Source organism: Gymnoscopelus microlampas (genome assembly GCF_963454915.1).
Source record: "Gymnoscopelus microlampas genome assembly, chromosome: 22".
Classification (NCBI taxonomy): Eukaryota; Metazoa; Chordata; class Actinopteri; order Myctophiformes; family Myctophidae; genus Gymnoscopelus; species Gymnoscopelus microlampas.
Window position 1 is genome coordinate 35,224,452 of NC_139959.1, and position 16,042 is coordinate 35,240,493.

A 16,042-nucleotide genomic window follows, 5' to 3' on the forward strand; every position below is an offset into this window, starting at 1 on the left:
GGCCTGACCCGACCGACAGACCGGTCGGGTTAAGCCTCCGGAGCCAGGGACCCCCGGGGGTCCCCAGTCCACCTCCGCGCCTAGGGGCGGCTGTCGGACTGGTGGGCTTTCGGAGCAGCGGGCCGTCGGAGCTGTACCACGTAGCCACAATTTAATGTTGTGGTCACCATCATCATCGGTGTAAAGAAAAGTTTATGAAGTCTTATAACTTATAACTTACTAATAATATATCTGTATATAGTCTTATACCTTTGGGGGATACCTTGGGGAGCCCGGGGTAACCCAACAGGTGACCCCAACAGCACATTATGGAAGGGCCATATGTGACGCTGAAGGAACATAGGGCTGAGGGAAGATAGGGTCTAATTTGGGATGAGGGAACATAGGGCTGAGGGAACATAGGGTCTAATTTGGGATGAGGGAACATAGGGCTGAGGGAACATAGAGTCTAATTTGGGATGAGGGAACATAGGGTTGAGGGAACATAGGACTGAGGGAACATAGGGACTAATTTGGATAAAATAAAATTGTTAGGGATTGAGGGAACATAGGGCTGAGGGAACATAGGGCTGAGGGAACATAGGCATGACCCCATCTTGTTAACACATTTATTCATTATTATGAATAACAATAATATCATATTATTATAATTATTATGATTTATTTATTCATTTAAGCATATTTGTTTTCTTCGTTATTTTGTTTGAATATTGTCACTGAAAATAGCTAAATAAATATGATGGTTGTGTAAAAAGTCTTTGCTTAAAAAATGTATTTATTATAATGTGTGTGTGTGTGTGTGTGTGTGTGTGTGTGTGTGTGTGTGTGTGTGTGTGTGTGTGTGTTACACACTTAAAAGGTGAATCCGGTCGGTGTCGCCTGCATGTGGAACCGAACGCACCCATAATAACCACAGAGACACTCAGGGATCAATTCACTTTGCAATTTACTGATCCGGTTGAGAGTGGATACGGAAACAGTGTGCAGCATTGGATACAAAATTACCGAATGCAGTAGGCGGGCTCTAAACCGGATGTGAGCACTGCTTAGTAAAACAGAAACGACCGCGGTTGGAAAAGAGTGACGCAAGATTGTGTGAAACTTGAGCTCAGTGTAGTGTTGCCAGGTCTACTTATTATAAGCAGTGTTGTAGTGCTAATTTTGGAAGTGGGGGAGCGGCGCGCAAGTGTGTCCCCCCCCGACTTTGCGATGCGACACGTTGTGAGCTTTTAGATCTGCTATTCTCTGCATATTTTCAAATATCTGACGTATCTAAGTTTGAAGTGCTCATGTGGCTATAGACCTGGCTATAGTCGCTTATTTTGAGCTTGTTTCCCTATAGGCCTGGTTTCGTATTTCTCTCGCAAAATCTGGCAACACTAAAGGAAAAGCCGATTGAGTAAAAAGTCCAGCCAATGAAGCAGAAGCAAGAAGCCCATTATTCTGTAATCCATGAATGTCTCAATGTTGACACTTATTGTAGAAATCTCTGGTGTGCGTCATATTTCCTTCACAGACAGCTCTTCCTGACACTTGAGAAGGTCTATTTAATTTCCTGATATTCTAGCTTGAGATGCAGGGTCTAAGGTGAGATATTTATCCATGTATTTGTTATAAAAAAATAATAATGTTGGGATATGGGAGGTGACATTTGTATTGTTGCGTTATAACTTGGGCAACGCCTGCCTTTGTACAGTATTGTGTTTTATGTTGGTTAGATGAGCCTAAAACTAACTTTAGATAAACTGATCATAATAGCTACCATTCATTTGGTTGTAATATGTTCATTAAACAAGCATACTTAGAATTAGCCCTGAAACATGACTGTCATATCATGACGGTCATGGATGAACCTCAACCTGGTGTTTGCATTTTCTCCATTTACGGTCCGTACATCTACTTAAACGTTCAGATTCCAAATATAAAGTGTTTACCCCATGGCCACGGATGTTTCAATTATATACGGGCCCTTAGGAGTACCCGTATCTTCCATATTATTCAATACAAAAGTATTTTAATCCGATCGGTGGTCATTTTTCTCCGTATTTTTGCCACCCTTTCAACCACGTGATCCTATCGGTTGGGAGGTGTACTGCACTCTGATACGTTGTAACTCTATGAGAAAATGGGCCACCAATCGGATTAAAATGTTTTTTTATTGAACAATACGGATGATACGGTAACTTCTGAGGGCCCGTACATAATTGTAACATCCGTGGCCATGGGGTCAGCACTTTATATTTGAAATATGAACGTTTATGTAGCTGTACGGACCAAGAAGGGAGAAAGTGCAAACACCAGGTTGAAGTTCATCCATGACGGTCGTGACAGACGACCGTCTTGTGATCCATGGCTATAGGGCGACGCCTGCTCCTGTGTCTACTTGTTGTGTTTTTTGTTAGTTGAGCCTAAAACTAACTGTAAATAAACTAATAATAATAATTATAGCTACCATTGACTTGGTTGTATGGCCGTGTTAAACAAGCATACTTAGAATACTGTTGCTTAAAAGGACAATATCTTGAGAGTTCCTCCCCACACCCTGCCTATTGATTGCACAAGTTCAACGGATTTCCCAGGGGTGTAAAGTGCAGTTTTGAGGTATCTTTTACTTATACTGGAGTATTTCCATTTTTCTGTACTTTCACTTCTACTCCACTACATTGTGAGCTTGTAGATCAGCTATTTTCAAAGAAATATTTTTATACATTTTGAAAACTTGTGAAGAGGGACATTCTGCATATACTTTTGTGCTTAACTACCCAAGTACATTTTGAATTCCGGACTTTTACTTGTAGCAAGAGTATTTCTACTTAGTATCGATACTTTTACTTAACCCATTGAGGCCTGAGGTTCCGATTCTGCAAAATGTCTTCTAAATCTTAACGGTTTTCTGAAAAACCTATGTTTCTATATCAGTGGTTCTCAAACTTTTTTATGTCAAGGACCCCCAAAATGATATGAATTTGGCCGCGGACCCCCATCTCAAAATAGTTTGTTCCAGGGACCCCCCAGAAGCAAAGATTTGAGTTACAAACGTTCGCTTTAAAAAAATATATATTCAAAGATTGAACACATTTTCTCGATTTTTCAAAAATAGCAGATCTACGAGCTCGTAGCGCGGCACTCGGTGCCGCGCTATGAGCTTGTAGATCTGCTAGTTTTGAATAGCCAAAAGTGTAAAATAATGCTTTTTTAGCTTAAATCTAAAAGTGACACAGATGCTTCTCCAGGTCTTAATGGGTAAGACGTGTGAGTAGTTTTTCATCACCACTGCTGTCCTGATGTCTCTCTGTAGAAACCTCTTCAAGGCGCCCTGGTCCTCTGCTGCCAGACTAGATGACCAGACAGTCCTCATCACCGGGGCCAACTCAGGCATTGGCAAAGAGACGGCACTGGATCTGGCAAAGAGAGGTTGGTTTCACACTATTGCCAGTGTGTTTGCGAGAGAAATAAGCAACCATGGGTTCGATTGATTGATTGATTGATTGATTGAATACTTTATGAACACTTTGTAAACCAGGGGTCTTCAACGGTTTCAGGCCAAGGACCCCTGGGCCTTACCTGAGAGAGAGATGAAGCAGGGACCCCCTACTCTATATTGTATAAAATTGTGTTTCAGATTAAACGTGTTTTTTTTTACTTAGTCTGCTCTTTTTCCCCATCTACGCCTATAGCCTCTTTGCCAAAAATAGCCGATCTACAAGCTCTCAACGCCTCGCGCTTGAGAGCTTGTAGATCTGCTATTTCCGGCTAATGTTCCCCTCAGAAAAGGAATTCTAGGGTTCAAGTGGTTATTGTAAAAAAAAAAACTAAATCCTATCACACAAACATTTGGCGGACCCCCTATAGTAGCTCTGAGGACCCCCTAGGGGTCCCCCTGTTGAAGACCCCTGTTGTAAACAGTACAGTGGTACGATGTTTACAATGATATCGTTAAAAAGGATAACACAAAAAACCCTGTATGGGCTGGTTTCCATTGTGGTCCATGAAAACAAGGCCAAAAGAAGCGACTATTAGGCCACATGAGCACTTCAGAGCTACAATATATTAGGCCTGTCAAAAAAAATCGATTAATGAATAAATCGCGATTAATGCCACGATTTTAAAAATCGAATCAAAATATTAAAATCGATTTTTTTATTATTATTATCTTTTTTTTAATAAGTTAGTACCTTTTTCACTGGCACTTTGTCTGAAATCAATGTCAGAAAGACTGACTGACATGATCTGGCTGCATTGAAGTGTATGATTCAACTTTTCATGGTTTATATTATATTAAAATGTTCTAGTATAATTAAAGCAAAGTGATTTGGGGTAGAAAATCGCAATAAATCGCAGAATCGAATATCAATTAATTGCAGAATCGCAATTTTAATCGAATCGGCACCCTAGAAAATCGCAATAAATCGCAGAATCGAATCGAATATCAATTAATCGCAGAATCGCAATTTTAATCGAATCGGCACCCTAGGAATCGATTTTGAATCGAATCGTGAGGTAAGTGAATCGTGACACCCCTACAATATATACTGTATACATCGGCTATTTGAAAATAGCCGATCTACAAGCTCACAACGCGTCGTGATGCGACGCGTTGTGAGCTTGTAGATCTGCTATTTTCAAAAAAAAGTTTTGAACTATTCTAGCCAACCAACTGGTTTAAATATTAATATTTATTTTTTGGAAGCAAGCCCAAATAAACCCCCCCCCCAAAAAAAACAACAACCCACAACTACCAACATTTACCAGCAACTTTACATAAAAACAAGCCCAAAATTGCTTACAATAAGCGTACTTGGCAACACTGGTTGGATGTAAAGGTGCAACATTTAATTTTAAGTGCATGTCATAAATCTTTCAGTCTCCATCCATTCATGTTGATAAGCTCTAATGTGGTATTTCTGGTCCGGGTGCATGACTAGCATAACTGTGGTCATATCTCATAACCACATGCTACTGTAGGCCCATTCATTCACTCATGGTGAAACGATTTCTCAATTTACACGTTTAGCACATAAACAAACATGAACAAAGTAGATTCTTTGTAGTTTGGGGAAAGTGAAATGGCTCTAATAATTTCATATTACCTGTAGAATAGGAAGACTAAAACTATGCCTAAACCTAACCTTATTCCTAAACATAACCTCAGTAAAACTATGCCTAAACCTAACTGTTGTGGCGATTTGTCCTCAAAACAATAAACAATTCAAAAAGCCACAGAGGCACCAAATAGTGAATCTTACTCAGTCAGGGTTTCAAAAGAGTCCAATGTCCAGGCAGAATTAACAGGTTTCTGGCGTTTTAATGTCTTTCAGCTTTTACAGGAAAATCAGCATATAGTTGTTCTGCTTCTGATCTGACCCTGAGTCTGGTACAAACTTGTGCACCTTCCCAGTGCCAATCTGACTTCTGTGCCTGTCTGATGACTTGAATAAATTCACCTGTGTGCCCCAATACCTTCAAAATAAAAGCCTTTAGCTGGAACACAACATTTACTGAAATAATACTGCTGTAATCAAACCAATTCTACAAAACAAATCAAATAAATAAAGACAATAACTGTGAAATAATACAAACAGTGAATAACTCCAACACTAACCTTATTCCTAAATGTAACCTCAGTAAAACTATGCCTAAACCTAACCTTATTCCTGAACATAACCTCAGTTAAACTATGTCTAAACCTAACCTTATTCCTAACCTTATCCTCAGTAAAACTATGTCTAAACCTAACCTTATTCCTAAACATAACCTCAGTAAAACTATGCCTAAACCTAACCTTATTCCTAACCTTATCCTCAGTAAAACTATGTCTAAACCTAACCTTATTCCTAACCTTATCCTCAGTAAAACTATGCCTAACCCTAACCTTATTCCTAAACATAACCTCAGTAAAACTATGCCTAAACCTAACCTTATTCCTAACCTTAACCTCAGTAAAACTATGCCTAAACCTAACCTTATTCCTAAACATAACCTCAGTAAAACTATGTCTAAACCTAACCTTATTCCTAACCTTAACCTCAGTAAAACTATGTCTAAACCTAACCTTATTCCTAACCTTAACCTCAGTAAAACTATGCCTAAACTTAACCTTATTCCTAACCTTAACCTCAGTAAAACTATGCCTAAACCTAACCTTATTCCTAACCTTAACCTCAGTAAAACTATGTCTAAACCTAACCTTATTCCTAACCTTAACCTCAGTAAAATTATGCCTAAACCTAACCTTATTCCTAACCTTAACCTCAGTAAAACTATGCCTAAACTTAACCTTATTCCTAACCTTAACCTCAGTAAAATTATGCCTAAACCTAACCTTATTCCTAACCTTAACCTCAGTAAAACTATGCCTAAACCTAACCTTATTCCTAACCTTAACCTCAGTAAAACTATGCCTAACCCTAACCTTATTCCTAAACATAACCTCAGTAAAACTATGTCTAAACCTAACCTTATTCCTAACCTTAACCTCAGTAAAACTATGTCTAAACCTAACCTTATTCCTAACCTTAACCTCAGTAAAACTATGCCTAAACCTAACCTTATTCCTAACCTTAACCTCAGTAAAACTATGCCTAAACCTAACCCTAACCCTAAACATAACCTCAGTAAAACTATGCCTAAACCTAACCTTATTCCTAACCTTAACCTCAGTAAAACTATGTCTAAACCTAACCTTATTCCTAACCTTAACCTCAGTAAAACTATGTCTAAACCTAACCTTATTCCTAACCTTAACCTCAGTAAAACTATGCCTAAACCTAACCCTAACCCTAAACATAACCTCAGTAAAACGAATACCAGAATAACAAGAACCGTTGGGGGTTAATATAAAATAAACTTGTAATTTTCAGTGAAGTTGTTACTGTTACTTACAGAACATTATTGGTGTGATGTTGCACCATACGTTTTGAGCATGAAAAAGAAGAACAAATGGTGACTTCTCACCCACTTTGTCACATGACGCGTTGGCGAGCTGGTGAAAATCTGCATGGATTAAAGTTCTTAGCCTGGCATGGCCCAGACTTGAAATGGCAGATTTGTCTGGTTTCCAGGCTATAACGTTCTCAGTCGCCATGACTGATTCCAGTCATTTGGAAGCATTTCGCGCACCGAAAATAGCCGATCTACAAGCTTGATCTGCTATTTTAGTTTTTAAATTATTTTTAGATTAAAGACTTGAAGTGGTCAGTGAAGATTTTAAGTGGTCAAACTAACGGTATAATATGTGTGTGTGTGTGTGTGTGTGTGTGTGTGTGTGTGTGTGTGTGTGTGTGTGTGTGTGTGTGTGTGTGTGTGTGTGTGTGTGTGTGTGTGGAGGGATTAGGATTTGTCCTGACAAAATGTTTCAGTCATGAGGTTTTGATTTCGCTTTATTCTGTGAATCTGTAGACTGAGAGAACGAGAGGAATCCATGGGATCCAAACCCAGGCGCCTGGAGCAAGGCGCGTCCTCCGATTGCTTCACCAATCTATGTCCCCGCCTCCCCTCCCCTCCCCCCTCCCCCCCCCTCGGTCTGTGCACGGAGCAGGCTGACGTCACCAAATTTAGAGCGACGCCCCTCTGCACTCTGGTTGGTTAGGAGTTAACAAGGTCCTAAGACCATCGTTCCTGCACCGTTCGCCCAGACGTTTTTCTTTTGAAACAAAAAAAAAGGCTGGGATTCCGAGGCTAGTGAATCTGTGACCCGTTGGGATTCTGCGACATTAAGAGGGCATCGATTACGATTAATATAACATGAATAGAACCATTTCACTTTCCCCAAATCAACAGGACTAAATATCCTGGCAGAGTTCACTTTAATGATGGAATATGTGCTAAAAGTGTGATTTTGAGACCTGTTTCGCAATGATGAGAATGACTGGAGAGAGAGAGAGAACAAACACGATTCCTCATTCTGCCATACAGAGAACAGAATCAGCTGATTAAAGATGAAAACAATAATTGAATGTGTCATGATGACTTGGCAGGCTATATCCTTATTTGCCAGCAGGGAGCAGTCTCGCTCTCTCTCTCTCTCTCTGTGTGTATGCATGCATGAGTGTGTGCATGAGTGCATGAGTGTGTGTGCGTGTGTCATAGAGTTGGTGTGTGTGAGGTACTGTAGAGATAGGGGGAAATAATTGCTGCTATTTGTCCCAAAAAGGTTTATTCCAAGTGACTGCAAAATCCTGAACAATTTCTGCTATTTGTTTCAAAAAGGTTTACACAAAGCTGCCCATGCCTACATGTGGTTTGACATAGTTCTGTTTAAACATTACTGTATTCCCTTCAATTGTGGATACATTTCTTAGCTTGCGTTGGCAACGCAAACGTATGTTTTCTCATGCCAATAAAGCTCCTTTGAATTTAAATAAATTGAAAAATTGAAACTTTAAGACCTGAAGCCGATTCTACAAAATAATGTCTTCTAAATCCCAACAGTTTTCTAAAAAAACGTATGTTTCTATATCAGCGGTGCTCAAACTTTTTCATGTCAAGGACCCCCAAAATGATATGTATTTGGCTGCGGACCCCCATCTGAAAATATCTTCCCCAGAAGGACCCCCAGAAGCAAAGATTTGAGTTACAAACGTTCGCTATAAAAATATATATATATTCAAAGATTTGCACAATAATGTTCTCGATTTTTCAAAAATAGCCAAAAGTGTAAAATAATGCTTTTTATCTCAAATCAAAGAATGACACAGATGCTTCTCCAGGTCTTAATGGGTTAAAAGGGGGAATGAGATCTAATTCTCTTTTCTCTGATCTAAAAGGTGCCAGGATCATCATGGCCTGTAGAGACATGGAGAGAGCAGAGACGGCCCTGAAAGAAGTGATCGACGGCTCTGGAAACCAAAACGTCGTCACCATGAAACTCGACTTGTCAAACACTAAGTCAATCAGGGAGTTCGCCGAGGCCATCAACAAGGGTGAGGAATTCACAAGAACAATCTGCTGATACCACATTGTAACAGCAATCTACCATTGACTGTGGGTCAGTTTGTATCAGTGCTGTACTGTACTCTAGTACAGTGGTTTTCAACCAGTGGTCCGGGGACCACCAGTGGTCCTTGAGAGGGTACCAGGGGGTCCCCAGCGAAATTAGTTAACATAGCGTCACAATCATTTCAACCACTTAGCTTTGGCTATTCAAAAATAGCAGATCTACAAGCCGAGTGCCGCGCTATGAGCTTGTAGATCTGCTATTTTTGAAAAACCTGTGTATGCATAAAAAAGCATTAAAAAAGTGTGCATATCTTTGAATATTCATATTTTTTTTCGAAAATTAACTGATATCTTTGCTTCTGGGGGTCCCTGGCACAACACATTTTCAAATGGGGGTCTGCGGCCAAATGTGTATCAATTTAGGGGTCCTTGGCATGAAAAAGGTGGAAAACCACTGCTCTAGTATGAATCACAGATACAGAACATAATACACATGGTCCATAGCAACATAAAAACAAATACACACAAAAAGGCGGACATAGTCCACATAAAATCATAAGTTCATGTACAGGCTTACACGCCAATGGTTCCACAGTTTAGAGACACACCTGACTGAACTCAATAAAGTGTTATTCAGGATTAAAATGATGCTGTTGGCAGAATCAGACAGCCTGCACGTACATTAGTACATTAGGTTCTTTAGAATAGACAGCCTACACATACATTTATACATGAGGTTCTATAGAATATAGTAGACCAGGGGTCTTCAATGTTTTCAGGCCAAGTACCCCCTAGCTGAGAGAGAGATGAAGCAGGGACCCCTATATTGTATAAAATTGTGTTTCAGATTAAAGTTTTTTTTTTACTTAGTCTGCTCTTTTTTCCCCTCTACACCTATAGCCTCTTTAACAAAAATAGCCGATCTACAAGCTCTCAACGCCTCGCAGCGCGAGGCGTTGAGAGCTTGTAGATCTGCTATTTTTGGCTAAAGTTCTCCTCAGAAAAGGAATTCTAGGGTTCAGTGGTTAATGCGAAAAAACAAAATCCTATCACAGAAAGATTTGACGGACCCCCTATAGTAGCTCTGAGGACCCTCTAGGGGTCCCGGACTCCCTGTTGAAGACCTCTGGAGTAGACAGTTTTTTTTTTTTTTTTTTTATTTACCCAGGGTAGTAGCTGAGCACAAGTGCTCATTTTCAGCAACGCCCTGCACATAGAAACACACAGACAGACAGACACATTAAAACCTGGGAGCTGACTAGTACAACCACAGTCTTATACTGTTGGCCACTACGCAGCTCCACTGGAGCAGTTGGGGTTCAGTGCCTTGCTCAAGGGCACTTCAGTGGTGTTGGGGAAGTGGTGAACATTCACTTCCCCACCCAGATTCTTCCTGCCGGTCCGGGGATTCGAACCGGCAACCTTCCGGCAACGAGGGCGCTCGTCTAACCTTTAGGCCACCACTGCCCTAAAGACAGTCTACACCAGGGTTCCGCAATAGGCGGCCCGCGGGCCAACGAATAAAAAACTAAACATGTTGCGATTTCGGCACAATGCCCCTGGCCCTCGGCTTGGTACCCGAGACATAATTTGGCCCTTGGGGAAAAGTAATTGGGGAACCCTGGTCTACACATACATTTGTACATGAGGTTCTTTAGAATAGACAGCACAGTGAGGTTCCGCAGCACAGCGGAGCAGGTGGGTACATCAATACTAACAAACTGGTACTTTAAGCAGCAGTCTCATGCCATCATTATAGACGGGTTTCCGCGCGACGTCATCACAGAGCAGAATGCGCATGCTTGGGGTAGAACGAACCCGGAAGCGCCGTTCACTCTGATGTTGTGTTCGGGAGTTAGATAGGCATAATGCTGCTATTATGGGCACAATAGGCATAATGCTGCTATTATATACAAATAAAGGACAAACAGATCCAACTTCCGACAAATCATTTTTATTGAGTAAACAAGATATTACAAACTGCATAATTTAATCTACTTTCAATTAAACCCGGTGAAGACCATTTCTTTTATGAATGGACATTTGACCAGAGCTGCTGCGGGTAATAGCGCCCTCTATAGGCTCACTTTATACATTGCATGCAAATCCCTCTCTTGCGCGCCGCGCGCGCAGCATCCTCTCATGTTTACAAACAAGAAACCCGTCTATAAGCCACATTGAGTTTCTGCATACTGCTCTTTCTGTAGAGCCGCCACAAGTGGGCAGTATACATACTGCAGGTGTACAAAAAGCTCTGAATAGGGTGGACTTCACAGACGCTGAACACATACTAAACTTACGAACAATCATGTTAGCTTGTGCATATAAGCATATTATATATATATATATATATATATATATATATATATATATATATATATATAATATTATTTATTAGTAATCACTAATAATAAATCATGCCTTAAGCACAATACATTTGATCTTCGTAGAATTCGATGGGTGTTGTCACTGTCAGCCACAATTATAATTTGATTTCCAAATGTTCTTTTGCGTAGATGAGCCCAAACTCAACATCCTCCTCAACAATGCTGGGGTCATGGTTTGTCCATATGGGAAGACAGCAGATGGCTTTGAAATGCAGATTGGGGTAAATCACATGGGTAAGTAAAAACATGTAGTGGGACAGTGACATTAAAAACGAATGCCGTGTGTGTATGTACAATATCTTTAGAGAAACGGTCCTTACTACAAGAATTCAAACCTTATCTAGTCACAATCAAATGCATAAGTCACCAACTATCCTTTAAAAATGTTTTTTTAGAATGTTTTATCAGATCAGACATTTAATTTTGGTTTCAAAATATGTTTGTCTGTGTAAAGAGACCAAAAGAATAATGTAAGAAAAGTAGAACCGTAAGTCATAATTTAAAACTGTAATTCTGCCAAATTCCTTCATCATTAAACACATGTATTGAATGTTGGTGTTTCACTTCCCTGTGCCATGTTGATTTGGTTGCCTGGGAAATAGTATCATTAAACAAATGAACCATCGCATGGCCTTTATGTGACATCATAGACCATTGATTAGGTCCATATATGATAAAACAAACACATTTTATAACCAAATTATAAGGAAGTATTAGTATACATAACCCCTGACATGACATCATCTTCTTCCCTTTCTTTTTTTTATGGAAATAACGATACGATGGGAACTATCCACGAAAATGAATTTCACCCACTTTTTTACTTCTGTAAACCTGTGATGTGACAATAAAGCTGATTCTGATTCTAATTCATGACCATTTACAATTTAGTCATCTAGCAGACACTCTTAATCCAGAGCGATTTACAGTAAGGTAAACACAAGGTAATAGATCAAATGCATAGAGGCCTCAGTAATGTAGGATCATAGGTAAACTAAGAACCTGTTGTTACGATCCTCTGGTCTAGGGAATGAAAGGACCATGAAATAAGGTTGAAAAGGCCACTCTGTCCATCAGTCTAATTAACGTTATTATATCAGAACATAAATAATATGTACATTGAAACTATACAAAATATAGGATGCCAGGTCAACACATAAACCTGTAATCTGTCTAAATAGCATCTAAATTAACCAGGCATAAGCCTGTAAGGTCGTCAAGGCAACGGCAAGTGCTACGGTCTGAAGACGCGCTCCTTCAGATTATGGCGGAAGATTGGGAGTGAGTCAGCAGTTCTAACTGCAATAGGGAGTTTGTTCCACAGTTTTGGAACCAGAAGGGAGAAGAGTCTTAGCCATGTACAGCATAATCATTGAATATTGCGATGAAAAATCTTAAAGCGTTTTCAAAAATAGCTTTTGCTCGATACTGTCTTACAATGAATTATATAATAGGGTATACGGTGGGTATAGGGTATAATGAAAAAAACTAAGAGATGAAATATGTAGATAAAAATGTTCTGCCTGACAGCAACTACATATGTATATATGACCCTTATCTTATTTTCTAGGTCACTTCCTGTTGACCCATTTGCTGATGGACCTCATTAAGCGGTCAGCTCCGGCCAGGATCGTCAACGTGTCGTCCATGGCCCACAACTGGGGGACCATCAAGCTAGACGACATCAACAGCGAGAAGGCCTACGATAAGAAGGCCGCCTACAGCCAGAGCAAGCTGGCAAACATCCTGTTTACCCGCTCGCTGGCCAAGAGACTGCAAGGTCTGTATTGTTATCCCCCTCCTAACTAAAAGTCTCTTTTATAATAATACACTTGATTTATAAAGCAGTTTTACAACAGAAATTAAAAAGTGCTTTCTTTGCATACAAAACAAAACCTTACAATAATTACAAAGTGCTTCACCCAAAGTCAAGGATGAAGAGTAAGAAGATAATAACATGAGAGCTAGCTACAGATTTAGCCCCTCTTGTAAGTTCATTATTCAAATCACAGCTTTAAAATAAGTCCTGGATTGCAGTGAAACAGTCATAGTAAAGGAGTATGTTTACCTGTAATGTATACTAGGTATGCTCCGATCAGGTTTTTTGGGACCGATCCCGATCACAGATCTGTTTTATCTCTCACGATCGGCCGATACCGATACAGATCTTGTGCGTAAGGGGAATATTCTGATATTTTATAAAATTATTATATGTCAAAACCTACGTCAAAACTGTTCCCGTGTGTGTGTGGGGGGGGGGGGGGGGGGCATGTGGGGCACACGTCTAGGCCTGTCACAAAGATGCAAAGCGATATTTTACTATATATCTGATTCACTTTTATACCACTTAACCCACTCAATCCGGGGACGCATCTCTGTCATTTTAGATTTCTTTGGCTATTCAAAAATAGCAGATCTACAAGCTCATAGCACGGCACCGAGTGCCGCGCTATGAGCTTGCAGATCTGCTATCTTTGAAAAATCGTGAAAATGTGTGCAAATCTTTGAATATATATATTTTTAAAAGATAATATTTGTAACTCAAATCTCTGCTTCTGGGGGTCCCTGGCACAACATATTTTACTAACGTTTGCTTAAAAAATATATTATATATTTAAAGATTTGCACATTTAAAAAATAAAAAAAATAGCAGATCTACAAGCTCGTAGCGCGGCACTCGGTCTGCTATTTTTTGAATAGCCAAAGAAATCTTAAAATGACACAGATTATTTCCCGGTCTAAATGGGTTAAATGGCCGATCACGTCATTTGCAGTGAAAATTGGGACGTTTTAAATCGGTGGCCGATCGATCGGAGCACCTCTATAATAATGTAGTCATTGTGCTGTACATGACATCCCTCTGTCAGGCACCGGTGTGACGGTGTACTCCCTCCACCCCGGGGTGGTTCAGACCGAACTGTGGCGTCACCTGAACGGGCCCCAGCAGTTCATGATGAGGATGGTCAGCCCCTTCACTAAGACCCCCGTCCAGGGAGCCCAGACCAACATCTACTGCGCCGTGGAGCCTACGCTGGAGACGGAGAGTGGTGGATACTACAGGTAAATCAAGGCACCGTAACAAAAGCTTATTTATTTTAATACCACAGGAGAATAACGTTGTTGTTGTCGGGGCAGAAACCTCTTATCTCCATCCATTCTAACTTTCTGTTGCTAGCTGGTATCTGCTACTTTTGCTGTTTTTGAATTTGAATCCTGAAAAGTAACAGTTTTGGACATAATGGGTGTTCTATCAATGACACACCCATTGAAGCCTTGCAGTGGCGTGCACAGACATTTTGAGGGACAGGTGCTCAAGTAAATTATACTTTTTTTTGTTTACTTGGTCTGCTCTTTTTTCCCTCTACACCTATACCTCTTTGCCAAAAATAGCCGATCTACAAGCCCACCGCGAGGCGTTGTGAGCTTGTAGATCTGCTATTTTTGGCTAAAGTTCTCCTCAGAAAAGGGATGCTAGGTTTCGAGTGGTTATGGTAAAAAGAAAAATCATATCACATAAAGATTTGGCGGACCCCCTGTAGTAACTCTGAGGACCCCCTGTTGAAGACCCCTGCTGTAAACTGGAAAAAAAAAGGGCACTTCTGGTCAAGAGGGCAAAGGGCAGGTGCTCTAGCACCACCTACAGTCTATCTGTGCACGTCCCTGAAGCCTTGAATTCATGGATTTTTTTTAGTTTTTGTCTCATTCCTAAGCCAATAATTTGATGACCGGGCGGCTGCCCAGTAGGTCACTCTTTGATTCCCATCTCATGTAGCGACACTGCGCCCAATAAAAAATGCCTTTAATGTCCCTTAGGGGACAATAAGGTATATCTAGTAATTTGATCTCATATGAAACTATGACAGTAACTTAGGAAGTCACGTAAACAACACTCCCAGCATCGATAAAAAGCAAGCACAGACACAAAGACGGGAAGTCTATCCACCACCACTGTCTGCAAATCTCAATCATTACTCGCATTAGGTTTACAAGGACTATGGTGGTCATACCTCTTTGCCCGCGGGGCGCTCGGGTGACGCAATGCTAAAGTGCCTGCCCACCACCCAGTGTTGATGTTGACAGCACATTTTGATGTCGTTTTTGTCATAGTCTTTTGAATAAAATTCAATTTAGTTCTAGTCATATTTTAGTCACCTGAAATGTTTTATTTTTTGTCTAGCTTTAGTCGACTAAATCATTGATTCTCAAAGTGGGGTCCGGGGACCCCAGGGGTACTTGAGGGGGTTCCAGGGGGTCCCCAGCTAAATGATGGATAGGAACCAAATGTACCCTTATGGGTCTGTAACTCTGAAAGTGTACAAATGAAACCAAATGGACCCTAACGGGTCCATTTGGTTCCATTTGTACACTCTCAGAGTTATAAATTAACATTGATTTTACAAAATAAATTGGGGTCCCAGAGATAGAAATGCCATTAAATGGGGGTCCGTAGCTTTAATGCATGTCAAACTGGGGGTCCTTGAAATTAAAATGGTTGAGAATCACTGCTATAGGGCCGTAAAAATCTTCTCTTATGGGGGTCCCTGGCTTATCTTTTCAAATGGTGGTCCGCGGGCTAATAAGTGTTAATTTGGGGGTCCTTGACATGAAAAAGTTCGAGAACCACTGGACTAAATAGCATAACATTTTAGTCGACTTAATCTACAGTTGATTTAGTCGACTAAAAATGTATTTTGGGCGGTGCCTTGATGGCGTCGTAA

The 16,042-nt window shown here is 40.4% G+C and overlaps 1 protein-coding gene and 1 long non-coding RNA gene across 3 annotated transcripts in view; both read left to right on the forward strand.

Annotated features, from left to right (window-relative positions):
• LOC311038482 overlaps window positions 1-16,042 on the forward strand; it is a 389,296-nt gene that overhangs the window by 36,391 nt on the left and 336,863 nt on the right. The gene's annotated exons all lie outside the window — the stretch shown is intronic.
• Window positions 1,438-16,042, forward strand: part of LOC311038939 (retinol dehydrogenase 11-like) — a 55,716-nt gene continuing 41,111 nt past the window's right edge. For both annotated transcript variants that reach the window (XR_014600109.1, XM_084048571.1), the window contains exons 1-6: window positions 1,438-1,587; window positions 3,299-3,414; window positions 8,766-8,921; window positions 11,454-11,558; window positions 12,895-13,104; window positions 14,192-14,384. Coding sequence is in view for 1 of the 2 variants with exons in the window: in XM_084048571.1 (XP_083904697.1) it covers window positions 1,574-1,587; window positions 3,299-3,414; window positions 8,766-8,921; window positions 11,454-11,558; window positions 12,895-13,104; window positions 14,192-14,384 (794 nt within the window). In the remaining variant the exon portion in view is untranslated. The remainder of the gene's footprint in view (window positions 1,588-3,298; window positions 3,415-8,765; window positions 8,922-11,453; window positions 11,559-12,894; window positions 13,105-14,191; window positions 14,385-16,042) is intronic.